This window comes from Pan troglodytes, chromosome 4 (assembly GCF_028858775.2).
Source record: "Pan troglodytes isolate AG18354 chromosome 4, NHGRI_mPanTro3-v2.0_pri, whole genome shotgun sequence".
NCBI lineage: Eukaryota > Metazoa > Chordata > Mammalia > Primates > Hominidae > Pan > Pan troglodytes.
The window spans coordinates 139,138,702-139,165,825 of NC_072402.2; the positions used below are offsets into that span (position 1 = coordinate 139,138,702).

Consider the following 27,124-nt stretch of genomic DNA (forward strand, 5'->3'; position numbering starts at 1 on the left):
TAAAAAAATTTGTTGCTTATCTTCAGTACTTCCAGCTTCATAGATAATTACTCTTAAAAGGAACAAGAATGACTTCCTCTGGATGGAGGAATTGGATGGCAATGGGCCGTGGGATAGGAGACCTATAAACCTTCATGCTATATTCTTTTGTGCCTTTTTAAATTTTGAAGAAAAAATATTCATTTATTCAAGATATATGTAAATTCAGTAAATAAAAAGATATGATAGTTATGACCAAGTGGAAATATATTTCCTGATGTAAAAGGAATCACTGAGGAAAAAGATTAAAATATTTTGGCTGTCAACTCGTAGTTAAAAAAAAATTCCTTGAAAGAGGTAGAGAAAAGTCAAGTTGCAGTCCCACACAGAGCCTCTGGGCGCCGCCGTCGGCCAGTGCAGAGCAAGCGCTGACGCCGGGGATCCCTCAGCCCCTAGCCTGGGATTCCCTGCGCAGCCAACAACAGAAAGAAGAAAACCAGCTCCCACACAGAGGCTCCCGGCTGCGCAGACCTTGCCCAGCACACCAGATTGCCAGCTCCGAGACCCGGGACTCCTCCTGTCCTGGGCCGAATGCTCTTTTAGCGCAGTAGAGTGCACTTTCTCCAACTGGAAAAGCGGGGACCCAGCGAGAACCCGAGCGAACGATGGGAGGGAGCTGCGCGCAGAGGCGCCGGGCCGGCCCGCGGCAGGTACTATTTCCTTTGCTGCTGCCTTTGTTCTACCCCACGCTGTGTGAGCCGATCCGCTACTCGATTCCGGAGGAGCTGGCCAAGGGCTCGGTGGTGGGGAACCTCGCTAAGGATCTAGGGCTTAGTGTCCTGGATGTGTCGGCTCGCGAGCTGCGAGTTAGCGCGGAGAAGCTGCACTTCAGCGTAGACGCGCAGAGCGGGGACTTACTTGTGAAGGACCGAATAGACCGTGAGCAAATATGCAAAGAGAGAAGAAGATGTGAGTTGCAATTGGAAGCTGTGGTGGAAAATCCTTTAAATATTTTTCATATCATTGTGGTGATTGAGGATGTTAATGACCACGCCCCTCAATTCCAGAAAGATGAAATAAACTTAGAAATCAGTGAATCCGTCAGCCTGGGGATGGGAACAATTCTTGAGTCTGCAGAAGATCCTGATATCAGTATGAATTCGCTGAGCAAATACCAACTAAGTCCTAACGAGTATTTCTCATTGGTGGAGAAAGACAATCCTGATGGTGGCAAATATCCAGAATTAGTATTGCAGAAGACTCTGGACCGAGAAACGCAGAGCGCTCACCACTTGGTACTGACCGCCTTAGATGGTGGGGACCCTCCCAGAAGCGGTACTGCTCAGATAAGAATCCTGGTAATAGATGCCAATGACAACCCCCCAGTGTTCAGCCAGGACGTGTACAGGGTCAGCCTTCGGGAAGACGTGCCTCCAGGCACCTCCATCCTGAGAGTGAAGGCCACTGACCAGGACGAGGGCATCAACTCAGAGATCACTTATTCCTTCTTTGGTGTGGCTGACAAAGCTCAGCACGTGTTCTCTCTGGATTACACTACAGGAAACATTCTAACTCAGCAGCCTTTGGATTTTGAAGAAGTAGAAAGATATACGATGAACATAGAAGCAAAAGACCGAGGATCTCTCTCAACACGGTGTAAAGTAATTGTAGAAGTTGTAGACGAAAACGACAACAGCCCAGAAATAATCATCACGTCACTCTCTGATCAGATTATGGAGGATTCCCCTCCAGGAGTGGTTGTTGCCCTCTTCAAAACACGGGACCGAGACTCAGGGGAAAATGGGGAAGTCAGGTGTAGTTTAAGTAGAGGTGTTCCATTTAAGATTCATTCTTCTTCTAATAATTACTACAAGCTAGTAACAGATGAGGCCCTGGATCGGGAGCAGACCCCAGAGTACAACGTCACCATCGCAGCCACCGACAGGGGCAAGCCTCCGCTATCCTCCAGCAAAACCATAACCCTGCACATTACTGACGTCAATGACAACGCGCTGGTTTTCGGACAGTCAGCCTACCTGGTCCACGTGCCAGAAAACAACCAGCCGGGTGCCTCCATAGCGCAAGTCAGTGCCTCTGACCCAGACTTCGGGCCCAACGGCCGTGTCTCCTACTCTCTCATTGCCAGCGACCTGGAGTCACGAACGCTGTCGTCCTACGTGTCCGTGAGCGCGCAGAGCGGGGTGGTGTTCGCGCAGCGCGCCTTCGACCACGAGCAGCTGCGCACCTTCGAGCTCACGCTGCAGGCCCGCGACCAGGGCTCGCCCGCGCTCAGCGCCAATGTGAGCCTGCGCGTGTTGGTGGGCGACCGTAACGACAACGCACCGCGGGTGCTGTACCCTGCGCTGGGTCCCGACGGCTCCGCGCTCTTCGACACAGTGCCGCGGGCCGCGCAGCCGGGCTACCTGGTGACCAAGGTGGTGGCCGTGGACGCCGACTCGGGGCACAATGCCTGGCTGTCCTACCACGTGGTGCAGGCCAGTGAGCCCGGGCTTTTCAGCCTGGGGCTGCGAACAGGCGAGGTGCGCATGGTGCGTGCTTTGGGTGACAAGGACTTGGTCCGCCAGCGCCTGCTAGTCGCTGTAAGAGATGGAGGACAGCCACCCCTTTCAGCCACTGCCACGCTGCACCTGGTGTTCGCAGATAGCTTGCAAGAGGTACTGCCGGATTTCAGCGACCATCCCACACCCTCTGACTCCCAGGCTGAGATGCAGTTTTACCTGGTGGTGGCCTTGGCCTTGATTTCTGTGCTCTTTCTCCTCGCGGTGATTCTAGCTATTGCTCTACGCCTACGACAGTCTTTCAGCCCTACTGCAGGAGACTGCTTTGAGTCAGTTCTCTGCTCCAAGTCCGGACCTGTGGGTCCCCCCAACTACAGTGAGGGAACGTTGCCCTATGCCTATAATTTTTGTGTGCCTGGGGATCAAATGAATCCAGAATTTAATTTTTTCGCATCTGTTGATCATTGTCCAGCCACACAAGATAACCTCAACAAAGATAGCATGCTACTGGCTAGCATTTTAACTCCCAGCGTTGAAGCAGATAAGAAGATTCTTAAACAGGTAAGTATTTAAAAATGTATTTAATCCTTTTTATATTACAATATGCCAATATATTCCAATATAGTGGTATTATTTTAAGATTCTAGATAACTTCTTCATAGAGTTCGCAAAATATAGGTCAAATTTATGGTTATCATTATTAAAACAAAAGTTTAAATTAAATGCCTCAGTCTTCCTACTATTCAAAGACATTTTAAAGCAAACTACATGGGTAATCTCCGATGACATTTTTATGAAGTAAAATACCTTTCGGTTAAAAATATAAAATACAGGTATATTTTTACGGCATGGTATTTTAATTGAAACCCTGATGCTACTCAATTTTTCTCAAGTATTTCATCTTCATTTACTCAATAAAGGAACCTTGTAAGAATTATAGTTAGGCATCCTACCTGATGATTTTATCGGGACCGTATTATTTCCACTTCCAGAAATGTCGTTCCTTTCAGTCGGTTAAAATCAATTGGAACCAACTACAACCTACAAGTTTTCAGCTCCAGTAATATTTTGAAAACTTTTTAAAAATTAAGCAAGCCCTTTTAATAATTACTCCTTTCGCAGGTGTTCTTGGTAAAGTTTTAACGTCACATAATATAAGTATTGTGTATCATCGTTTTTAAGCTCTACAAATACGTGTGATTCACAAAGGTGAGCGTAATCATTTCTTCTGGAATTTCTTAGTCGTTGCAATAATAAGAATGGGCTCTAGGCGCCGCTGCTCACCAATCAGGGAATGGGAAGCTGCGCGCCATTCAGTCCCTCCCTCCCCCCCCTCTACCACACAAAGCGGAATGAGATGGATACTCACAGATCCTGACACTGGAGACTTAGAAGTATTTTCCTTCGCTTTCTGATATATTTTGGATGTAGTCGGCCTAGGACTTCATAGATACATAAGCCGATTCACAACCAACCAGCTCGAGAAACCGCGGAATATCGGCTTAGAGCCTGCCATGGCGAATCGGCTACAGCGCGGGGACCGCAGTCGGCTGCTGCTGCTGCTGTGCATTTTCCTGGGGACGCTGCGGGGGTTCCGGGCCAGGCAGATCCGATATTCGGTGCCAGAAGAGACCGAAAAGGGCTCCTTCGTGGGCAATATCTCCAAGGACCTGGGGCTGGAGCCCCGGGAGCTGGCGAAGCGCGGAGTCCGCATCGTCTCCAGAGGGAAGACACAGCTTTTCGCTGTGAATCCGCGAAGCGGCAGCTTGATCACGGCAGGCAGGATAGACCGGGAGGAGCTCTGTGAGACGGTGTCCTCCTGTTTTTTAAATATGGAACTTCTCGTGGAAGACACCTTGAAGATTTACGGAGTGGAGGTAGAAATAATAGATATTAATGATAACGCCCCCAGCTTCCAGGAAGACGAAGTGGAGATAAAAGTCAGTGAGCACGCAATTCCTGGGGCGCGATTTGCTCTTCCTAATGCTAGGGATCCAGATGTGGGCGTGAACTCCCTCCAGAGCTACCAGCTCAGCCCTAATAATTACTTTTCCTTGCAACTGCGGGGCAGAACGGATGGGGCCAAGAATCCAGAGCTAGTACTGGAGGGAAGCCTGGACCGAGAGAAAGAGGCTGCTCACCTGCTCCTCCTCACAGCTTTAGATGGAGGCGATCCCATCCGAAAGGGCGCAGTTCCCATTCGTGTGGTGGTCCTCGATGTAAATGATCACATCCCAATGTTTACACAGTCCGTATATCGCGTGAGTGTTCCAGAAAACATCAGCTCCGGAACTCGGGTGCTGATGGTTAATGCAACGGATCCAGACGAGGGAATCAACGGGGAAGTAATGTATTCATTTCGGAACATGGAAAGCAAGGCTTCTGAAATATTCCAATTGGATTCACAAACTGGAGAAGTTCAAGTACGGGGGTCTCTGGATTTTGAAAAATATAGATTCTATGAGATGGAAATTCAAGGCCAAGATGGTGGAGGTCTCTTTACCACCACGACGATGTTGATCACTGTTGTGGATGTGAATGATAACGCTCCAGAAATAACTATCACCTCTTCTATTAATTCAATTCTGGAAAACTCTCCTCCAGGTACAGTCATTGCTCTTCTAAATGTGCAAGATCAAGATTCTGGAGAAAATGGTCAAGTCTCCTGTTTTATTCCTAACCACCTGCCTTTTAAATTAGAAAAGACTTATGGAAATTATTACAAATTGATAACAAGCAGAGTGCTGGACAGGGAGTTGGTCCAGAGCTACAATATAACGTTGACAGCCACAGACCAGGGAAGCCCGCCTTTGTCTGCAGAAACTCATATCTGGCTGAATGTGGCAGATGACAACGATAACCCTCCCGTTTTTCCTCACTCCTCTTACTCTGCCTACATTCCCGAAAACAACCCCAGGGGTGCCTCCATCTTCTCAGTGACCGCCCTCGACCCGGACAGCAAACAGAATGCCCTGGTCACTTACTCTCTGACGGATGACACTGTCCAGGGGGTGCCTCTGTCCTCCTATGTCTCTATTAACTCCAACACTGGTGTTCTCTATGCCCTACAATCCTTCGACTATGAGCAGTTTCGAGACTTACAACTGAGAGTGATAGCACGTGACAGCGGGGACCCGCCCCTCAGCAGCAACGTGTCGCTGAGCCTGTTCGTGCTGGACCAGAACGACAATGCGCCCGAGATCCTGTACCCTGCCCTCCCCACAGACGGCTCCACTGGCGTGGAGCTGGCGCCCCGCTCTGCGGAACCTGGCTACCTGGTGACCAAGGTGGTGGCGGTGGACAAAGATTCAGGCCAGAACGCCTGGCTGTCCTATCGCCTGCTTAAGGCCAGCGAGCCGGGACTCTTCGCGGTGGGGGAGCACACGGGCGAGGTGCGTACGGCGCGGGCACTGCTGGACAGAGACGCGCTCAAGCAGAGCCTCGTGGTGGCCGTCCAGGACCACGGCCAGCCCCCTCTCTCGGCCACCGTCACGCTCACCGTGGCTGTGGCCGACAGCATCCCCGAAGTCCTGGCGGACCTCGGCAGCCTCGAGTCTCTGGCTAACTCTGAAGCCTCAGACCTCTCGCTGTACTTGGTGGTGGCGGTGGCCGCAGTCTCCTGCATCTTCCTGGTCTTTGTCATCGTGCTGCTGGCACTCAGGCTGTGGCGCTGGCATAAGTCACGCCTGCTGCAGGCTTCTGAAGGCGGGTTGGCAGGTATGCCCACGTCACATTTTGTAGGCGTGGACGGGGTACAGGCTTTCCTGCAAACCTATTCCCACGAGGTCTCTCTCATTGCGGATTCGCAGAAGAGTCACCTGATTTTCCCCCAGCCCAACTATGGGGACACGCTCATCAGCCAGGAGAGCTGTGAGAAAAGCGAGCCACTCTTGATAGCTGAAGACTCAGCTATCATTTTAGGCAAATGTGACCCGACAAGTAATCAGGTGAGATTTATTTCTCTGCCTCCTAATTGTTGGTGTCTTGGCACAAGTCTTTTAAGGAGATGTTTTTTGAGCCTGTTATGAAAACTGTTTGGGGGGGTGGGGCGGCATATATTTAGTTCATATATATTTAGAGCAATACATGTGAGTTTTACTTTGCCTTTCATGAGATTACGATAATCTTTCAGAACGTTTTTGTGAAAGTCATTTTTCAATCTTGGCATATTTTCTTTTGATTTCAAAGGGGCCATTCAACTATGCTGGCTTGGTTTGAAGTAAGTTGAATTTTAGTATTATTTTTCTATTATCAGTGTATGAGGCTCTCAATTTATTATATATAGATACAAATTAATGATTCACAAACACTTTTTATTTCCATTTCAATTTTGCTGTGCCTTCACTGATTTGTAGTTATATTCCACCATTATTTGCTATTACTGCTAATGTTCAAATTTTGATCCTGTTGATTTAATAGCATGCTCCCTCTAGCTCTCCTTCTCATCTATCTATCTATACACATGCACACACACTTATACATGTAAGCTTTTCTCTGAGCAATTTTATTTTGATTCTTGGTGGCTGGTAATATGCTTAGATCCTGTTGACTATTTCAACTTTGTCTCATTTCTTCATCCTATCAACACAGACATATTGACTGGCTTTTAACTACTGGATTTCCTTGGGAGATAAAATTTAGATCACATTTTTTCTTAAGCTCTAGATGTCTTTTCCATTACTATGGTGAAGTTACATTGACTGTTCTGAGGAAATAATTGAATTATTGAACTGGTATTATTTCCTTTTATTCTTTTACTTTGGTGTCTGTGTTTGTATGTATGGAAGGTTTTTTAATGTAGTAAATCCATATATAGAAATAACTTGATTTTGATTCAGTGCTTTTCAAAAACCTATTTTCAAATGTGCTAAAGATGTCTACAGATTTATTCAAATAGAGTAGTTTGTGAATATATAAATAGATTGAAGGTATTTGGACTTTAATTAAACTGATTTAGCTAGTATCTTTCTGGCTATTTTTTTGTTCATTTTCAGTGTACTTGGGAGTCATAGATTCCTTCTTTCTTTCTTTATAAGGTCATTCTTATGGCAAATAGTACATTCAGTTCTTTTATTCAGACCAACTTGTTATTGAAGCTTGATAGTTGCCTGACATACATGTTATCTGAAGCAATGTCTAGGAAAGCCAAATGAGGAAAGGAGACTTATCTAGGGTTTTTGATCACAGGAATCATTTCCATAATCAATTCAGTCAACACTCTCACATCACTTCTAGGTATTTGCCCCAAATTACTTGGATATTTATGTTCCCTTTCAAGTTTAGTTTTCTCATTTAGGAATTTACCTTATGTCATTAGTTGTAAACTGACTATCTAGGGCTCGGACAAAAATAATTTCAACTGTAGGAAAGGCAAGTCTTCCAACAGATGCCTACATTTTTCTTGAAGTCAAGAAAAATGTTCAGGTATTTTGAGCATCTAGGGATAGGATTTATACTTGTGGAATTCCAAACTGAGAAAAATGATGTAAGGCATTGTACTTTGACTGGAATTAGTTAAATAAAAAGGATATGAGGTATTTGGCTGGGAAAAGGAGATTGTTCCATATTATAAAACCTCATCTAAACTAACTTCCCAAGATCGTGGAGAACAAAAAGGAAGGGTTGGCTTTGAAATGTGATATTAAGAGGGTTATGTTGATTCGGAGGTAGTGATAAAGTTCTGTTAAGGTATAACATATAGTCCCATTAAATAGAGGATAAAAATAAAACACCATCACATTTCATGTTGTTAATTCCTATGGCAACCTACTAGGCTATACCTTTATATTCTCTTTATGATGAAACATGAAACACTTAATAATCCTTTTCAGAAACCTCTTTTATAAGTGATAAGAAGGGTTTGGCTAACTTTATTCTGAATATGCCCTATATAGCTTTCAGTGCTCCTCCAGTTTTCTCTGATAAAACTAGGAGGAAAATTATCTGCACATCAGATTGAAAATAATACTGCATATCATTTCATAGTGGTCAAAATTTTCCCATACCACTTGATGGGGATGTTTTCCCACAAGGTTTTTGTTCTACATCAGGAGAGAAGACTTTGCCTAGTTCTTCCAATATGTGCATTGCTTCTGCTTAGAAAATAACAAACTTTTAAATTCTCTTTGCTGGGTTAATGACTGTTCTATAGGATCCCATCTCTAAGGAATCTTCTTTGGTAGTAAACACTGGAAAACAGTCACTACCAAAACTCATAAAATGTCTAGTTTCCTATACATTAGTCCAACACATCTGTCTAATTCTGAATCCCATTGAATTAGCAAAGGCTTCCGGCTGCAGTTTTCTAAATAGACTCAGAGCCCCGCTGTTGGCCAATGTGCTGCAAGAACTGGAGCCTGGGATCTACCAGGACGATATTCTGTTCAGTCACAGAAGCAAGTTGGAGAGTGGCCAAGACTTGGGCTTTCTGCTCCTGCAAATCTGATTCCATACGGATTGGGGTGCCCTCAAACTGGGAGCATTGAGTTTTCTATGTGTGGAAGTAAATATTTTAAAAGCACTTTGTGAAACATTTTCTCTTAACTTTGGAGACTGCAGCAACGCATGGGAAGGATGGGAAACAGGGTGAAGCAGAGAAGCAGGACCCGGCGGTGGCAAGCACTCTTCCCTTTCCTGCTGCCTTTGTTCTGCAGGGCACCCTCGGAGCAGATCCGCTACTCTATTCCAGAAGAAACGGTCCAGGACTCCGTGGTGGGGAACCTTGCGGAGGACATGCGGCTGCATGTTCAGGATTTATTGACCTGAAACCTTAGAGTTAGTGCAGAGAAACAATACTTTACCGTGAACACGGAGAATGGGAACATACTTGTGAGTGACAGAATAGATCGAGAGTCACTGTCTTCAAAATCCTCTGTGTCATACCCTTAGAGATTGTAGCAGAGAATCCTCTAAATGTTTTTCACATAAATGTGATGATAGAAGATATAAATGATAATCCACCTCATTTTCCCCCAAAATAGCATTGTTTTACAAATCAATGAACTAGCAATTCCAGGCATTCGGTTTGGCCTGGAATCTGCTATAGATGCAGATGTAGGGCCTCACTCTCTCCAGAGTTACCAGCTCAGTTCTAATGAACATTTCTCTCTGATGATGGACAAGACTAAAGGCAAGAACGCTCCAGAATTAGTGCTGGAGAAGCCCCTGGGCCAGGAGCAACAGAGCTCTCATCTCCTGGTCCTGAAAGCAATGGACATGGGTGACCCAGTCCTAACTGGCACTGCTGCAATTCAAATTGAGGTCACTGATGCCAACGATAATGCCCCAGTTTTTAGCCAGGATGTATACAAAGTCAGCCTTAGAGAGAATGTGCCCCCAGGCACCTCTGTACTAAAGGTGACAGCCACTGACCAGGATGAGGGTGTCAATGCGGAGATCACCTACTCTTTCAAATCCCTACGAGATGATATTGGAAATATGTTTGTGCTAGACCATCAAAATGGGGAAATTAAATCCAAAGACTTAATAGACTTCGAATTTCGTAGCAGTTATACCATGAGAGTAGAAGCTAAGGATGGTGGAGGCATGACCAGCGAATGTAAAATTATACTAGAAATCCTAGATGAGAACGACAATGCCCCAGACGTGGTTTTTACTTCGGTGTCCAGTTCTGTAACTGAGACGCAGAACCCTGGACGGTGATCACTCTGTTCAAAACACATGATAAAGATTCGAGAGAAAATGGGGACGTTACATGCCTCATAAACGAAAGAGTTCCTTTTAGAATCGAATCTTCCGCCAGTAATGACTATAAGCTTGTAACAGATGGGACCCTGGATTGGGAGCGGATCCCGGAGTACAACGTCACCATCACTGCCACTGACAAGGGCAAGCCTCCACTTTCATCCAGCACAAGCCTCACCCTACGCATTGGTGAAGTCAACGACAATGCTCCGGTTTTCCACCAGGTCTCCTACGTGGTCCACGTGGCCGAAAACAACCTTCCCGGAGCCTCCATCCCACAAGTCAGCGCCTCTGACCTGGACCTAGGGCTGAATGGCCAAGTCTCCTACTCCATCGTTACCACTGACTTGGAGCTGCGGGCACTGTCGTCCTACGTGTCCGTGAGCGCACAGAGTGGGGTGGTGGTCGCGCAGCGCGCCTTCGACCACGAGCAGCTGTGCGCCTTCGAGCTCACGATGCAGGCCCACGACCAGGGATCGCCCGCGCTCAGCGCCAACATGAGCCGGCGCATGTTGGTGGGCGACCTCAATGACAATGTGCCGCGGGTGCTGTACCCCGCGCTGGGGCCCGATGGCTCTGCACTCTTCGATATAGTGCCACGCGCCGCAGAGTCCGGCTACCTGGTGACCAAGGTGGTGGCGGTGGACGCAGAATCGGGACACAACGCTTGGCTGTCCTACCAGGTGCTGCAGGCCATCGAGCCCGGGCTTTTCAGCCTGGGGCTGCACACGGGCAACCTGCTGGTTGCTGTGCGTGACGGAGGACAGCCGCCGCTCTCTGCGCCGCTACGCTTCACCTAGTCTTCGCAGACAGCCTGCAGGAGGCACTGCCAGACTTCAATGACAGTCCTGTGCCCTCTGATTCCCAAGCAAAGCTGCAGATTTACCTGGTCGTGGCCTTGGCCTTGATTTCTATGCTCTTCTTCCTCGCAGTGATTTTGGCGGTCGCCTTGCACCTGCGATGCTCTTCCAGCCCCTCTGCCTGGGGTTGCTTTCACCCTGGTCTCTGTTCTAAGACTAGACCAGGGGTTTTTCCCAACTACAATGAGGGAACTTTGCTTTATTCCTGCAATCTGTATGTTCCCTCGGATTCTAGAAAAAGAAGATTTAATTTTCTCACCATGACACCAGAAACAGTCCCCCCACAAGATCTTTCTAATGAAGTTTCTCTGGTAGCAAGCTTCACTGAAGAGAATAACAAGATAAGCTCTAACTCTGTTGCTCCTACTCACGTGAGTTCCAATGAATGTCTTTCATTTACAAATGGATGAGGTTTAATTTTCAAACCAATATTTTGGCAAGAAAATCTTAAACATATTATATCTACTATTGCTTCAGGTTTGTTTGCCCACTCTTAATATTTCCTGTTCCTTTCTGTGTGGGCCAGTAACTTCATTATTAGCTTTCATGTATTTTTGAAACATTTTGACCATTTTTACGGGAGACTTTTTTTTTTTTGGACGGAGTCTTGCTCTGTGATCCAGGCTGGAGTGCAGTGGCGTGATCTCGGCTCACTGAAAGCTCTGCCTTCCGGGTTCTGGCCATTCTCCTGCCTCAGCCTCCCGGGTAGCTGGGACTACAGTTGCCCGCCACCACGCCCGGCTAATTTTTTGCACTTTTAGTACAGAGGGGGTTTCACCGTGTCAGCCAGGATGGTCTCGATTTCCTGACCTCGTGATCCGCCCGCCTCGGCCTCCCAAAGTGCTGGGATTATAGGCGTGAGCCACTGCACCTGGCCCGGAGACATTTTTTATACACACACACACACACACACACACACACGTGTGAAAAGTGGGTATTATGATACTGCTGTCATTGAGATATTTTAATTGAGGAATAAATTTTTTTCCTGTAATGTTTCTTGGGACATCAATATTTGAGTATATAAGGCTTTTTCTTTAATCCATTAACTATAAATTTTGAAGAAAATGCATGAGAAAATGGAGAAAATGCGTTTTTTTAAAAAAAAATTGAGATTAAGGTCTCACTATGTTGCCCAGGCTGGACTCAAACTCTTGGGCTACAGCGATCCTCCCACCTCAATCTCCAGAGTAGCTGAGACTACAGTTGCCTGAAACTGTGCCTGGCAGAGAAAAAAGCTTAAAAAAATAAGAACATGGTAATGATTTGATAATATTCAGTTACATTTACTTGTGATTCTTGTAATTCAAGTAAACTCAATTTTATGTCTGATATTTTCTCACAGCAACCTATATATTTCTTCCCAATTTAAAATATATTATTTATTTTATGCCTAGCAAATATCTTTACAGTATAAATATTTACACTCATGAAAGTACGTAGCCAGTTATTTCTTAGGGAGAATTTTTTCCCTATATTTTGATGGGCTTCCAAAAGTATTACCAGTAATTCTCAGTAATTACAATTAGGTCAGTTACCCAGGAAAAGGTAAGTCTGTAACATTCTTTGGACTACCAATTTTCTTTTACTAAGTTTCCTGAACAATAAATATTTTTGAAATATAATGTATTAATAGAATTCTGGAGTACTTCCATTATTTCCAGTCAATGCAATTTGGAATGCTTCTACTTTATGCTAAAAATATTAATGTTTCTTTTTCACTTGGGTTCTTGTTAAGTGTGATTCTGATAATGTATACAATCACATATCATTTTTAGGTTTCCATAATATCATGAAAATTTGATTTTTAAGCGTTACATGTCAACAACCTGGTAAAGTAATCCTTCCATTCAGGATCGTTCAAGGAATCTATTTAAAAATATTTTCCCCAAATTATAGCTGAATCAGAAAGTTTAAATTATTATATTATATGATTTGTCAAAAAGAGAAACTCCTAGGGAGACATCCCCCATAATAGGTGTGTTGGGGGAACAGTAATCTCAAAGCAGATGCACTAACATTATAAGATTAAAATCATTGTTTATAGAAACTTCCAATTCATTTAAAAGCTCATTGGGGAAAAAAAGCTCATTGGGAAAAAAAAAAAGCTCACTAAAGTTTCTATTAAAGCGAATACTGTAGAGTTCCATCCCCTTTTGAAGAACAGTAGGTGGAGCTATTTAAGATATAAAAACGAAATATCCTTTCTGGGAGTTCAAGATTGTGCAGTAATTGGTTAGGACTCTGAGCGCCGCTGTTCACCAATCGGGGAGAGAAAAGCGGAGATCCTGCTCGCCTTGCACGCGCCTGAAGCACAAAGCAGATAGCTAGGAATGAACCATCCCTGGGAGTATGTGGAAACAACGGAGGAGCTCTGACTTCCCAACTGTCCCATTCTATGGGCGAAGGAACTGCTCCTGACTTCAGTGGTTAAGGGCAGAATTGAAAATAATTCTGGAGGAAGATGAGAATGATTCCTGCGCGACTGCACCGGGACTACAAAGGGCTTGTCCTGCTGGGAATCCTCCTGGGGACTCTGTGGGAGACCGGATGCACCCAGATACGCTATTCAGTTCCGGAAGAGCTGGAGAAAGGCTCTAGGGTGGGCGACATCTCCAGGGACCTGGGGCTGGAGCCCCGGGAGCTCGCGGAGCGCGGAGTCCGCATCATCCCCAGAGGTAGGACGCAGCTTTTCGCCCTGAACCCGCGCAGCGGCAGCTTGGTCACGGCGGGCAGGATAGACCGGGAGGAGCTCTGTATGGGGGCCATCAAGTGTCAATTAAATCTAGACATTCTGATGGAGGATAAAGTGAAAATATATGGAGTAGAAGTAGAAGTAAGGGACATTAACGACAATGCGCCTTACTTTCGTGAAAGTGAATTAGAAATAAAAATTAGTGAAAATGCAGCCACTGAGATGCGGTTCCCTCTACCCCACGCCTGGGATCCGGATATCGGGAAGAACTCTCTGCAGAGCTACGAGCTCAGCCCGAATACTCACTTCTCCCTGATCGTGCAAAATGGAGCCGACGGTAGTAAGTACCCCGAATTGGTGCTGAAACGCGCCCTGGACCGCGAAGAAAAGGCTGCTCACCACCTGGTCCTTACGGCCTCCGACGGGGGCGACCCGGTGCGCACAGGCACCGCGCGCATCCGCGTGATGGTTCTGGATGCGAACGACAACGCACCAGCGTTTGCTCAGCCCGAGTACCGCGCGAGCGTTCCGGAGAATCTGGCCTTGGGCACGCAGCTGCTTGTAGTCAACGCTACCGACCCTGACGAAGGAGTCAATGCGGAAGTGAGGTATTCCTTCCGGTCTGTGGACGACAAGGCGGCCCAAGTTTTCAAACTAGATTGTAATTCAGGGACAATATCAACAATAGGGGAGTTGGACCACGAGGAGTCAGGATTCTACCAGATGGAAGTGCAAGCAATGGATAATGCAGGATATTCTGCGCGAGCCAAAGTCCTGATCACTGTTCTGGACGTGAACGACAATGCCCCAGAAGTGGTCCTCACCTCTCTCGCCAGCTCGGTTCCCGAAAACTCTCCCAGAGGGACATTAATTGCCCTTTTAAATGTAAATGACCAAGATTCTGAGGAAAACGGACAGGTGATCTGTTTCATCCAAGGAAATCTGCCCTTTAAATTAGAAAAATCTTACGGAAATTACTATAGTTTAGTCACAGACATAGTCTTGGATAGGGAACAGGTTCCTAGCTACAACATCACAGTGACCGCCACTGACCGGGGAACCCCGCCCCTATCCACGGAAACTCATATCTCGCTGAACGTGGCAGACACCAACGACAACCCGCCGGTCTTCCCTCAGGCCTCCTATTCCGCTTATATCCCAGAGAACAATCCCAGAGGAGTTTCCCTTGTCTCTGTGACCGCCCACGACCCCGACTGTGAAGAGAACGCCCAGATCACTTATTCCCTGGCTGAGAACACCATCCAAGGGGCAAGCCTATCGTCCTACGTGTCCATCAACTCCGACACTGGGGTACTGTATGCGCTGAGCTCCTTCGACTACGAGCAGTTCCGAGACTTGCAAGTGAAAGTGATGGCGCGGGACAACGGGCACCCGCCCCTCAGCAGCAACGTGTCGTTGAGCTTGTTTGTGCTGGACCAGAACGACAATGCGCCCGAGATCCTGTACCCCGCCCTCCCCACAGACGGTTCCACTAGCGTGGAGCTGGCTCCCCGCTCCGCAGAGCCCGGCTACCTGGTGACCAAGGTGGTGGCGGTGGACAGAGACTCCGGCCAGAACGCCTGGCTGTCCTACCGTCTGCTCAAGGCCAGCGAGCCGGGACTCTTCTCGGTCGGTCTGCACACGGGCGAGGTGCGCACGGCGCGAGCCCTGCTGGACAGAGACGCGCTCAAGCAGAGCCTCGTAGTGGCCGTCCAGGACCACGGCCAGCCCCCTCTCTCCGCCACTGTCACGCTCACCGTGGCCGTGGCCAACAGCATCCCCCAAGTCCTGGCGGACCTCGGCAGCCTCGAGTCTCCAGCTAACTCTGAAACCTCAGACCTCACTCTGTACCTGGTGGTAGCGGTGGCCGCGGTCTCCTGCGTCTTCCTGGCCTTTGTCATCTTGCTGCTGGCGCTCAGGCTGCGGCGCTGGCACAAGTCACGCCTGCTGCAGGCTTCAGGAGGCGGCTTGACAGGAGCGCCGGCGTCGCACTTTGTGGGCGTGGACGGGGTGCAGGCTTTCCTGCAGACCTATTCCCACGAGGTTTCCCTCACCACGGACTCGCGGAGGAGTCACCTGATCTTCCCCCAGCCCAACTATGCAGACATGCTCGTCAGCCAGGAGAGCTTTGAAAAAAGCGAGCCCCTTTTGCTGTCAGGTGATTCGGTATTTTCTAAAGACGGTCATGGGTTAATTGAGGTGAGTTTATATCAAATCTTCTTTCTTTTTTTTTTTAAATTGCTCTGTCTCCCAAGCTGGAATGCAGCGGCACGATCATAGCTCACTGCAGCCTCAAACTCCTAGGCTCAAGCAATTATCCCACCTTTGCCTCCGGTGTAACAGGGACTACAGGTGCAAGCCACCTACTGTCTGCCTATCTATCTATCTATCTATCTATCTATTACTTTCTTGTACAGACAGGAGTCTCACTATGTTGAGCAGGCTGATCTGAAACTTGGGCTCAGGCTAGCCTCCTGCTTCTCCCTCGAAAACTGCTGGGATTACAGGCGTGAACCACAGTGCCCCGCCCTTATCAGATATTCTTTTCTGGCTGGGCGCGGTGGCTCACGCCTGTAATCCCAGTACTTTGGGAGGCCGAGGCGGGTGGATCACCTGAGGTTGGGAGTTTGAGACCAGCCTGACCAACATGGAGAAACCCCGTCTATACTAAAAAAAATACAAAATTAGCCGGGCGTGGTGGTGCATGTCTGTAATCCCAGCTACTTGGGAGGCTAAGTCAGGAGAATTGCTTTAACCTGGGAGGTGGAGGTTGCAATGAGCTGAGATTGTGCCATTGCACTCCAGCCTGGGCAACAAGAGCGAAACTCTATCTCAAAAAAAAAAAAAAACTTTATCCTCTAGTTTCATCCATTGATGACACTTGCTTTAATCACTTATTACAATCACCTCCAAATGAAGATTTTATAATTCCATTGTTTCTTCTACAGTTGTTAATTGGCTTTCTACCTTGAAGAAGAGTTTTATATTCTCTATATATGTTTGTTTCTATGATTCTGGAAGCATGGTTTTCTATTTTATTCAATGGCCTGTAATCTGTTAATATCAATTATTTATTTTGATGCTGAAATTGTCCCAGGATTGGCCTTTGGGACTCCCTTTAGGCTGATTTCTATGTCCTTTCTGTTACAGCCAGCTTGGGATTATATCCAAGATTTGTAATTCCAATGTACTTACTTCTGTCAGTGTAAACAAAGTACGATTTCTGGACTAGATGACTTGGGCATTGTGGGGGAGGTGGAAATTAGAGGTATTCTCTGTTTTTCCTGTAGGATCTTGCATTTCTTCCTCTTGCTGCTTGTCTCTTTGTGTCGGGAACAGGCCCCCCAAAATCTGGCCATAAACTGGCCCCAAAACTGGCCATAAACAAAATCTCTGCAGCACTGTGACATGTTCATGATGGCCGTAACGCCCATGCTGGAAGGTTGTGGGTTTACTGGAATGAGGGCAAGGAACACCTGGCCCGCCCAGGGCAGAAAACTGCTTAAAGGTGTTCTTAAACCACAAACAATAGCATGAGTGATCTGTGCCTTAAGGACATGCCCCTGCTGCAGATAACTACCTCAATCCATCCCTTTATTTCCGCCCATCTCTTCGTTTCCCATAAGGGATACTTTTAGTTAATCTAATATCTATAGAAATGATGCTAATGACTGGCTTGCTGTTAATAAATATGTGGGTAAATCTCTGTTAGGGGCTCTCAGCTCTGAAGGCTATGAGACCCCTGATTCCCCACTTCACACCTCTAAAAAAAAAAAAAAATTTTTTTTCTGAGCTTGGAGAAATATATCCCTTAGTACACTTGGAATTCGTAAAGCAGACATCAATAAATTTATATATATGTGACAGATACCAACAACAATCCAGTCCCCTTCCCTCATACCTTATTTATGTACATATATTTTATATAATAGATATAATTTATTAACAATTTATAAAATTACTTTGTTAATACTCTATATCATTTTCTAGCTGAATTTATCAATGATAATGCTCTTTTCCCACTTTTATTTTTTTCCCATTGACCATGCAGCAGTTTTGTGTAGACCATCTGATAACAACTGATCTGTTTATCTAGGGGGGAGAAATCTAATTCAATGGAAAATATAAATAAAATTTTGATAAACTTTTGTAAATAGAGTGGCTTTTAACTACACTTGAGATGGCTAGCAAATTCATAAAGTGAATTTAGTTTCTTTCAAAGTTCAGTAATTCTTTCTGGCCATTAGGGATATGTCCATTTATACTTTCTCAGTATCCCAAGTCATTTCATGGTTTTAAATCATTCATGAACTTCCAAATATAGTGAATTTATTTCTTCTGCATTTAAAATTTTATCACTTAAATATACAATATACCGTATTGCCATGACGAAAAATGGTAAAGACTATTTTTTACTTCTGTTATGCATTTCATTAATACGATATCTGTATGTGTTTCCAAGTTAGATATTTCTTTTGCCCATTTCCTACACTAATGATACTAATGATGACTTTGTGGAATATTCAGAATTAACAAAATGTGTTTTGAGTGCTTTTTTTAGTACTGGGGCAAATTTGCAGTAATATCGCCTGCTTTCTACATTAAATTCCCCATAACTTTTACAACTATGGGAAAATTTCTGAAACGTGCACAGATTCCAAGTGTTTTCTGAGAACTTTATGCTTATTGTAGAGTGGTTACAGACACTGAATACTAAAGTGTATTACTCTTTGAAAAGCATTGCTTGATTTCTTTTGGTGAATTCTGTAAAGGTGTAGGGAAACATAATGTCCCAATTATTTTTTCTTTCTTCTTTGTTTGCTGCCTATCTACTTTGAAAGATACAATAGTTAAAACCCAGAAAAGAGATTGGAAACCACTTAGAGAATGAAAGACATCCAAGGGCTCTAAAATGCGGCAGTTGCTGCTTCTGAGACCAAAAAAGGGGGCAAAATATAGAGTGTGTGGTTCTACTTGTGTGATTTTTTGAAAGAAAGTATTTGAATTTATCTAAAAATACTAAATTTGTATTTACATTAGTTTTCAAATAGAATTTAATAAGTACAGTGTTCTATAGGTAATATTGAGAGAAATAGAGGACAATGAAACCTCTCTCCTCCATCATCTTGTATGAACTACCAAAATGTTTATCATATGGACAGTTCCCATATATAGTCAAATAGAAAGAAAGACATAATAGGAAAACAAATGACTTGGGAAACTAAGCTAACATGGTCTAATTATTCTGACCTCTGCTCACCTAACTTGATTTAGGAACAAATCATTGAGAGTTAGAGCATGAATAGTCAAGACTGTTAGACCATATCTCAAATATCAGTGACTTCAATCAACTATGTTTCCAGTTTAAGCTGAATAGGCTTTATTAAATAGTTGTTGAATGAATGGATAAACAAATAATGTACTCTGGGGATTACCTGATACCAGGATTCTGAATTTTCGGATGTATCATAGAAGGATAGCAGCTTTGCAATTAGGTAAATTCTTAACTGTGTCACCTTTAGCAAGTTATTTAATCTCTTTGAACTTCAGCAAAGTAGGAATAATCATATCTAATTTGAAAGGTCGTGGTGATGGCTAGGGCTAACAAAAATCTGATTCACAACATGCAATTAATTAACAGTAGCCATTTTTAGTGGTTGACAAAAAAAAGGACTTATATTTTCAATGCCAGCACACTCGATGTTCTGTTGGGAAAAATAATAATGATTTTTGTGTGCTTCTCCATATGGTATAATGGAATGATTTGTGGATGGAAATAAAACTGTTCTAAAATTTTTGTGAAAGCTGGTTTAAAAATCTTAAGTGCCTAGGCACATTCTTGATTGAGAAGCCACAGTTTTAGGCCATAAAAGATGGGGGAAAGATTTTTATATGAGACAATTTTGTGAGTGTTACTTTTTCTTTGTCTGAACCATAGTGAAATCTAAACAAGGATCTTGTGAAACTTATTTTAAAGAAGCAGTTTACTTCAATGGGATCTTAGATAATTTCACCAGAAAATGGATCACCGAAACCAGAAGGCTGGTGATCATTATTTGGTTTGGGCCATATAAGAATTGAAACTAACGGCTTAGCTTTAGGATTTTTAGGACACTTGTTGATAATTTAGGATTCGTAATTAACATATGTGTTGATTGTTTTCTGAGACTAACTGGGCAATGGGTTTGGATGTGTTTACATTTCTTCTGATTCCAGTCATAAAATTGTGTCAAGGACTTTCCTTGTCTTCTTATGTGTATGACAGATGTGTATGTATCCATTTCATCTAATAAGTTAAAGCGTTCAGTTATAATTTAAAATTTGTAGCTTCACTGTTTTATAGTACCTAAAATTGGAATGTAATCAGTCAGAAGACATTCTTCCACTGCTTTCATTCCAGAAGTATTATGCTTTTTGAAGCAGCAATAGCATAGGAATGTTGAGGAGACTATACTACACTTTTATAGCGTATTTAATCTCATAGATCACTTTTCAATGAATTATAAGGCTGATGACAAATGAGCAAATTGTATCAGTTTTCTTTATGACATGTAACAGAGTATAGCTGTGATCATGAATTGGATAGTTCTGGTGTAAAAATCTGCTTTATCCTCATATAAGATGTCAGGTTCAGAAAAGCAAACACATAGTTTCGAAGGGATATTGATCAAACTGATGAGGCTAAATCTCAAGAAAGAGACACAGTTACCCTCTAATGTTACACTTTGAGTTCACTTTTTTTTTTTTTTTTTTTTGAGACAGAGTCTCAATCTGTCGCCAAGCTGGAGTGCAGTGGCACTATCTTGGCTCACTGCAACCTCTGCCTCCTGGGTTCATGCTATTCTCCTGCCTTAGCCTCCCGAGTAGCTGGGACTACAGGCACGCGCCACCACACCCAGCTAATTTTTGTATTTTTAGTAGAGATGGGGTTTCACCATATTGGAGAATGGTCTTGATCTCTTGATCTTGGGATGCACCCACCCCACCTCAGCCTCCCAAATAGCTGAGATTACAGGTGTGAGCCACCATGCCCGACCACTTTGAGTTCACTTTTAAGAAACCATACTTAATGGAAAATTACCAGTAACAGGGCATACTGTTTAGGATGCATTCCTAAAATATTGATGGCAAAAGATAGCCAGCCTATGGCAAAGCTAATTGGAAAAAATATTTTATAAAGGATGAGACTTCTGGATACCATATGGGAAGGGCTCTGGTTCAGGAAAATGTTTTTAAAAAACTGTCATTGAAGAGACCATAGAATCAAACAAAATAATTTAATCTGTATGTAAAAGAAGTTGGTACCACCATAATTTTTCTTATACATGTCATATAAGGATCTACTCTGTGTATTGTCATTGAGGGCAGATATAATTTCTTAGTTCATCATTAACTCTATTTCACACAGTATTTCACACAGTAGTTTGTACACCTTCTAAGTACTCAATACAATGCTTGAGTTCAATTATTGGAAAGTGGTCTCTTGGAGAAAAAAGAATCATAGTGCAAAACCAATTATTTTACATGGACTTTTCCTCTATATCTAAGCCCTAATAAGAGGCAGCTGTCTGATATACATATATATATATATACACATATATATATATGTGTGTGTGTGTGTATATATATATATATATATATATATATATATATATATATATATATATTTGGAGTAGGGGATGGAGTCTTGCTCTGTCACCCAGGCTGGAGTGCAAGTGGTGTGATCTCAGCTCACTGCAACCTCTGCCTCCTGGGTTCAAGCGATTCTCCTGCCTCAGCCTCTCCAGTAGCTGGGATTACAGGTGCCTGTCACCATGCCCAGCTAATTTTTAAAAATATTTTTAGTAGAGACAGAGTTTCATCAAGTTGGCCAGGCTGCTCTTGAACTACTGACCTCAGGTGATCCACCTGCCTTGGCCTCCCAAAGTGCTGGGATTATAGGCATGAGCCACAGCACCCTGCCAACTGTCTGACTTATCTTAAAAGGCTAAGGACCTGGTTTGTTTGTCAAATTTTGAAAATAGATGCCTCAGTTCATAAGATTTCCATATTGTGTGGCAGGCGCCTGTAATCCCAGCTACTCAGGAAGCTGAGGCAAGAGAATCACTTGAACCCGGGAGACACAGGTTGCAGTGAGCTGAGATCACGCCACTGCACTCCAGCCTGGGCGACATAGTGAGACTCTGACAAAAAAAAAAAAATCCATATGTGAAAATTCTTAGAAGCTTCCTATACAATTTCAGCTGAAGATTCAGCCAACAGTTCATTCTGAGACTGTGTTCCATGGAAAAAGTAAAGCCCAGGCATGGAAGTGGGAATGGAAAGAAAGATTCTAAGCCTACAAATACTCAAACATCAAGAAGAAATAAAAATAAGTCATCACTTCGACTTCATGTGCTAACATCACTGAGGTTATAAATTCCCAGGAATATTTTATTGCAGGAGCAAGACTGCACTGCTGCCTTTCAGCTTGCAAATTCCAGTGAGAAACGTCTTTCTCTCTGCTCTCAACTAACTCTACAGAACGCTGTCCTCTCATTTCTTCAGGCTGCAGTTCTAGAGTAGGGACTCAGAGTGCCACTGTTGGCCAGTCTGGAAACAGAGGTAAATGAGCCAATCCCCAAACATTCTGGCTTGGTGGCTTTTCTAATTTCATGGAATGCAAATCCAAGAGCAGACCCACAACATTCCTATTATGGCTCCTAGTTCTACAAATTATAAGCAGGAACGGAACGGATTTACAGGCAATGAGTTCAGCTCCTTCTTGGCTGGAGATTCTATAATCCAAGAAGAGTTCGAAAAGGGGCTTATTTGGGCTGGAGCAGCAGCAACTCTAACTGTGGAAAAGATGGGGAATGGTGCTGGACTGACAGTCTGGGTAGAACCAAGGCAACTACTGCCTCCTTTCCTGCTATTTCTATCCTGCTGGGCATTCTCTATGATGCAGATCCGTTATTCAGTCCTAGAGGAGCTGGCCAAGAGTTTGGTGGTGGGAAACCTTGCCAAGGATCTGGGACTCAGTGTCGAGGACATGCCCACTTGAAAGCTTCGGGTTAATGCTGAGGAATAATACTTCATTCTAAGTGGGGAAAGTGGAGACTTACTTGTGAATGACTGAATGGATCAGGAGCAGATACGCCCCCCAATTATAGCTTGGGCCATAATGCTTTGAAATAGTTGAAGGCCAGGCATGGTGGCTCACACCTGTAATCCCAGCACTTTGGGAGGCCGAGGCGAGCAGATTACGAGGTCAGGAGTTCGAGACCAGCCTGACCAACATAGTGAAACCCTGTCTCTACTAAAAATACAAAAATCACTGGGCATGGTGGTGCGCGCCTATAATCCTAGCTACTCGGGAGGCCGAGGCAGGAGAATCGCTTGAACCCGAGAGGCAATCGCACCACTGCACTCCAGCCTGGGTGACAGAGCAAGGTGCCATCTCAAAAAAAATGAACAAACAGTAGTTGAAAATTCTTTAAATGTTTTTCACATTAATATAGAGATTCAGGATGTGAAGGATCATGCACCACGGTTCAGCAGGAATGTTATTAAGTTACATATCTCTGAGTTTACCCAGCTGGAACAAGATTTGCAACAGAACCTGCAGAAGATCCTGATGTTGAGAGAAATTCCTTACAAAATTATCACCTTAGCAGCAACTCTATATTTCTCTTTGAAGTAAAAGTGACCAACAGTGGAAAGACATATGTTGATCCTGTGTTAGAGAAGCTGCTTGACTAGGAAAAGCAGAGCTCCCATCCCTTAGTGCTAGCAGCCTTAGACGGCCCCCCAACAAAGCAGCATCACTCAACTCCTGATCCTATTGGTTGAAGCCAATGACAACCCTGTGTTCATCTAGGATGTGTACAGCGTCGGCCTTCAGGAAGATGTGCATCCGGGCACTTCTGTGCTGAGAGTGAGGGCCACCGACCAGGACTAGAGTGTCAAGGCAGAGATCACATATGGCTTCACAACCCAGAGTACCCATATCTAGTTTGGCCTTGATCAAATAGTGGAGAAATGAAAACTTTAAGTACATTGGACTTTTAAAGATTTTTAAATTTCCATGGTTTTGGTAGCAAGTGACAGAGAGGGACTCATTGTCCAGTGTACAGTTGAGACCGAAATTCTAGAAGATAATGACAATATCCTAGAGGGGATTTTTACTTCTAATTCCACAATGATTCCCAAAGATTCTGCACCTTGGACAGTAATCACTGTCCAGGATTTAAATCACAAGATCTTTAAATCACAAGATCTGGATTCAGGAGAAAACGAGGTCACATGTCTGATATAAGAAAATGCACCTTGAGAAAAATCTTCCTCCAATAATTAACTACATGCTTGTAACAAATGGGGCCGTGGACCAGGAACAGACCCAAGGTATAACATCAGCATCACTGCCACTGACAGAGGCAAGCCAACCCTCTTGTCCAGCCCAAGCGTCACCCTACTCATTGGCGATGCCAACGACAATGCTCTGGTTTTCTACCAGGCCTCCTACGTCGTCCACGTGGCCAAGAACAATCTTCCCAAAGCCTCCATAGTGTGCAAGTAGACACCTCCAACCTAGACTTGGGACCCAACAGCCAAGTTCCCTATTCCATCGTGGCCAGTGACCTGGAGCCACAGGCGCTGTGGTTCTAGGTGTCCTTGAGCGCACAGTGAGCCCTCGACCGAGAGCAGCCGCGAGCCTTCAAGCTCACGCTGCAGGCCCGCGACCAGGACTAGCTCGCGCTCGGCGCCAACGTGAGCCTGCGCGTGTTGGTGGACGACCTGAATGACAACGCACCGCGGGTGCTGTACCCCAGCTCTGGAGCGCAATGGCTTCGCGCTCTTGGATATGGTGCTGCATGCCGCGGAGCCTGGCTACCTGGTCACCAAGGTGGTGGCTGTAGACGCAGATGTGAGACACAATGCGTGGCTGTCCTACCACGTGCTGCAGGCCAGCAAGCCCAGGCTCTTCAGCCTGGAATGCGCACCGACGAGGTGCTGACAGCTCGCGCGATGGGCCACAGGAAAGCGACTCGCGGTGCACTGCGGTGGACAGCCGCTCCTCTCGCCACCGCCACGTCACCACCACTACCGCCCCTCGTCGCCGACAGCCTGCAGGAGACTCTGCCAGACCTCAGCGATCACTCTGCAAAGTTACAGCCTGAATCCAAAATTAATTTATATCTGGTGATTGCCTTAGCTTTAATTTCCTTTTTATTCTTCCTGATTGCATTGTTTGTGCTGGTTTTAAAGTGCCGAAGACCCCAAAATGATCCTGTCTGAGTCTTTCCCACGGATGTCTATCCCGCGCTAAGCCCCAGGTTTCTGGGTAACTGTAGCTCTATGATGCCATATTCCTACCAGGTGTGTGCTTCTCCTACGAATCCAGGGCTGAGTGAACTTCTTTTTTGAATCCCTACCCCTCAGGACTCAATAGCAGTTTCACTGCAGAAAGCCCCTTGGGGAAGGGGATGATTGTGATTATTCTAATTGCTTGGGCAGAATCCACTCTCTAAGGTGAAAAATTCTTGATGAAACTAAGTTCAGTCACAAGCAGGTTTTCTTCTAGCATTAAATATTTTCAGAGATCTCAGTAAAAAGCATTTCTAGCAGCAAGACCAAAGGCCTAAGATGAGAAATATTTGGCATGGTGAGCTTGAGGGACAGTAGTCAGGCAGACAAGAGTATCAGACATGCCAGAGCATTTGGGGCCTGTAGGTAAGGAGCATGTTTTGATTATATATATTTGTATGTGCTTGATTATATTTTATAATTTTACTTTGATATTCAAATTGTACTGATCCAAAAATAAGGGAGGGACAAATCTTGGCCATTGTAGTATGAGAGATGTAAATTTACAACTCAGAATCCCTGCTTATCACTTCTCCTTCAGCACACAACTGTTTCATTTTCTATTTAAGAAACTTCCTCTCACTGCAAAAAGACATTCTGGCTGATAAAGTTAGCCTATAATTTCAGTAAATCTAAGAATATGACTAATGGAAGTTGCCAGACCTAAACTTTGAAAATTATTGTTCCACTGAAGAGCGTCTTATGACTGAGTGTTCCAGTCTCCTTCTCAAGCTGAACCTTGCTTTTCAAACCAGATTAAGAACACTATCATAAGTTATACTGCATTTTGTTTCCCTACCCATGTCCACTGCATCATTCTCTGTAGTACAAAGAGCTTGTCTCGCCAGGCGCATCTATAATCTTAGCACTTTGGGGGGCCAAGGCGGGTGGATCACTTGAGCCCAGGAGTTTGAGACCAGCCTGGACAGCATGGCAAAAACCCATCTCTACGAAAAAAAAAATACAAAAATTAACAAGGTTTACTGGTCCATGCCTGTGGTCTCAGCTACTTGGGAGGCTGAGGTGTGAGGATCACCTGAGTCTGGGGAGATTGAAGCTGCAGTGAGTTGTGGTTGCGCTCCTGTACTCCAGTCTGGGTGACAGAATTAGACCCTGTCCCAAAACAAACAAACAAATAAAGAGCTTCTCTCCTTATGACTTATTTAAAGCTTGGGAAATTGTTTCAATTCAAATGCTTTAAATGGACTTGAGCTAAAACAGAATGTGGTATATGAAATGTTCTTATAATCAGGTGATTGTAAAAATTGATCCAGATAATGTTAGCATAGCATTTTACTGAACTAGTAGTTTACAAACACTTCAAAAATTATAGAATAACATTTGCATATAAAATTCCTCATACATTTCCCTATCAGTGAATTGGAAGCTTACAATATACAATATTACCAAAAAGACAAAAAAAATGAAAAGGAAACAGTTACCTTTGGAAAACATAATTAGGTAAAATGGGTAATATGGAAAGTCTGAAAACAGTGAAAAAATTACTGGTAAGTCAAGAGAAAAGGAATATTAGTAGGAAAATTCATAAAAGTGTGTCTGACTACTCACAGCAGGTTTCCTTATTGGTATGTATTCTGTGGTCCATCTAAGCTATGTTAATTTTATTTTAAATGCTACCTGGGTATTGGCTTCTAAAAGGAATTCAGTAAATCAGATAATTTGGCATCTTCAATCTAGATTCTGATGCTCACCTGAAAAGTCTGCTAAGGATTGGAAACCAAGAAAAGTGAAGTATCTCAACAGATATGTGTCACTTGTGTGTACTGGATTTTTTTTTTTTTTTTTGAGATGGAGTTTCACTCTTGTTGCCCAGGCTGGAGTGCAATGGCATGCTCTCGGCTCACTGCAACCTCCGCCTCCCAGGTTCAAGTGATTCTCCTGCCTCAGCCTCCCTAGTAGCTGGGATTACAGGCATGTGCCACCACGCCCAGCTAATTTTGTATTTTTAGTAGAGACGGGGTTTCTCCATGTTGGTCAGGCTAGTCTTGAACTCCCAACCT

At 44.5% G+C, this 27,124-nt stretch overlaps 17 protein-coding genes and 2 pseudogenes across 17 annotated transcripts in view; all 19 read left to right on the plus strand.

Annotated features, from left to right (window-relative positions):
• The window catches only part of PCDHGA1 (protocadherin gamma subfamily A, 1), a 181,896-nt gene that overhangs the window by 86,214 nt on the left and 68,558 nt on the right, over nucleotides 1-27,124 (plus strand).
• Nucleotides 1-27,124, plus strand: part of PCDHGA2 (protocadherin gamma subfamily A, 2) — a 173,709-nt gene that overhangs the window by 78,024 nt on the left and 68,561 nt on the right.
• PCDHGA3 (protocadherin gamma subfamily A, 3) overlaps nucleotides 1-27,124 on the plus strand; it is a 168,420-nt gene that overhangs the window by 72,737 nt on the left and 68,559 nt on the right.
• The window catches only part of PCDHGB1 (protocadherin gamma subfamily B, 1), a 162,383-nt gene that overhangs the window by 66,698 nt on the left and 68,561 nt on the right, over nucleotides 1-27,124 (plus strand).
• PCDHGA4 (protocadherin gamma subfamily A, 4) overlaps nucleotides 1-27,124 on the plus strand; it is a 157,524-nt gene that overhangs the window by 61,839 nt on the left and 68,561 nt on the right.
• The window catches only part of PCDHGB2 (protocadherin gamma subfamily B, 2), a 153,234-nt gene that overhangs the window by 57,549 nt on the left and 68,561 nt on the right, over nucleotides 1-27,124 (plus strand).
• Nucleotides 1-27,124, plus strand: part of PCDHGA5 (protocadherin gamma subfamily A, 5) — a 148,403-nt gene that overhangs the window by 52,718 nt on the left and 68,561 nt on the right.
• The window catches only part of PCDHGA6 (protocadherin gamma subfamily A, 6), a 138,664-nt gene that overhangs the window by 42,979 nt on the left and 68,561 nt on the right, over nucleotides 1-27,124 (plus strand).
• The window catches only part of PCDHGA7 (protocadherin gamma subfamily A, 7), a 130,203-nt gene that overhangs the window by 34,518 nt on the left and 68,561 nt on the right, over nucleotides 1-27,124 (plus strand).
• The window catches only part of PCDHGB4 (protocadherin gamma subfamily B, 4), a 125,188-nt gene that overhangs the window by 29,503 nt on the left and 68,561 nt on the right, over nucleotides 1-27,124 (plus strand).
• PCDHGA8 (protocadherin gamma subfamily A, 8) overlaps nucleotides 1-27,124 on the plus strand; it is a 120,969-nt gene that overhangs the window by 25,286 nt on the left and 68,559 nt on the right.
• Nucleotides 1-27,124, plus strand: part of PCDHGB5 (protocadherin gamma subfamily B, 5) — a 114,961-nt gene that overhangs the window by 19,276 nt on the left and 68,561 nt on the right.
• The window catches only part of PCDHGA9 (protocadherin gamma subfamily A, 9), a 110,090-nt gene that overhangs the window by 14,405 nt on the left and 68,561 nt on the right, over nucleotides 1-27,124 (plus strand).
• The window catches only part of PCDHGB6 (protocadherin gamma subfamily B, 6), a 104,896-nt gene that overhangs the window by 9,211 nt on the left and 68,561 nt on the right, over nucleotides 1-27,124 (plus strand).
• The window catches only part of PCDHGB7 (protocadherin gamma subfamily B, 7), a 95,258-nt gene continuing 68,561 nt past the window's right edge, over nucleotides 428-27,124 (plus strand). Inside the window, 1 exon segment of the mRNA NM_001082570.3 lies at nucleotides 428-3,059. Coding sequence (NP_001076039.1) covers nucleotides 645-3,059 — 2,415 coding nt within the window. The 5' untranslated portion in view covers nucleotides 428-644.
• Nucleotides 3,755-27,124, plus strand: part of PCDHGA11 (protocadherin gamma subfamily A, 11) — a 91,931-nt gene continuing 68,561 nt past the window's right edge. The window contains 1 exon segment of the mRNA NM_001082559.3: nucleotides 3,755-6,445. Coding sequence (NP_001076028.1) covers nucleotides 4,013-6,445 — 2,433 coding nt within the window. The 5' untranslated portion in view covers nucleotides 3,755-4,012.
• On the plus strand, nucleotides 8,872-11,245 carry PCDHGB8P (protocadherin gamma subfamily B, 8 pseudogene; annotated as a pseudogene).
• PCDHGA12 (protocadherin gamma subfamily A, 12) overlaps nucleotides 13,364-27,124 on the plus strand; it is an 82,322-nt gene continuing 68,561 nt past the window's right edge. The window contains 1 exon segment of the mRNA NM_001082567.3: nucleotides 13,364-15,956. Coding sequence (NP_001076036.2) covers nucleotides 13,527-15,956 — 2,430 coding nt within the window. The 5' untranslated portion in view covers nucleotides 13,364-13,526.
• Nucleotides 22,676-25,363, plus strand: PCDHGB9P (protocadherin gamma subfamily B, 9 pseudogene; annotated as a pseudogene).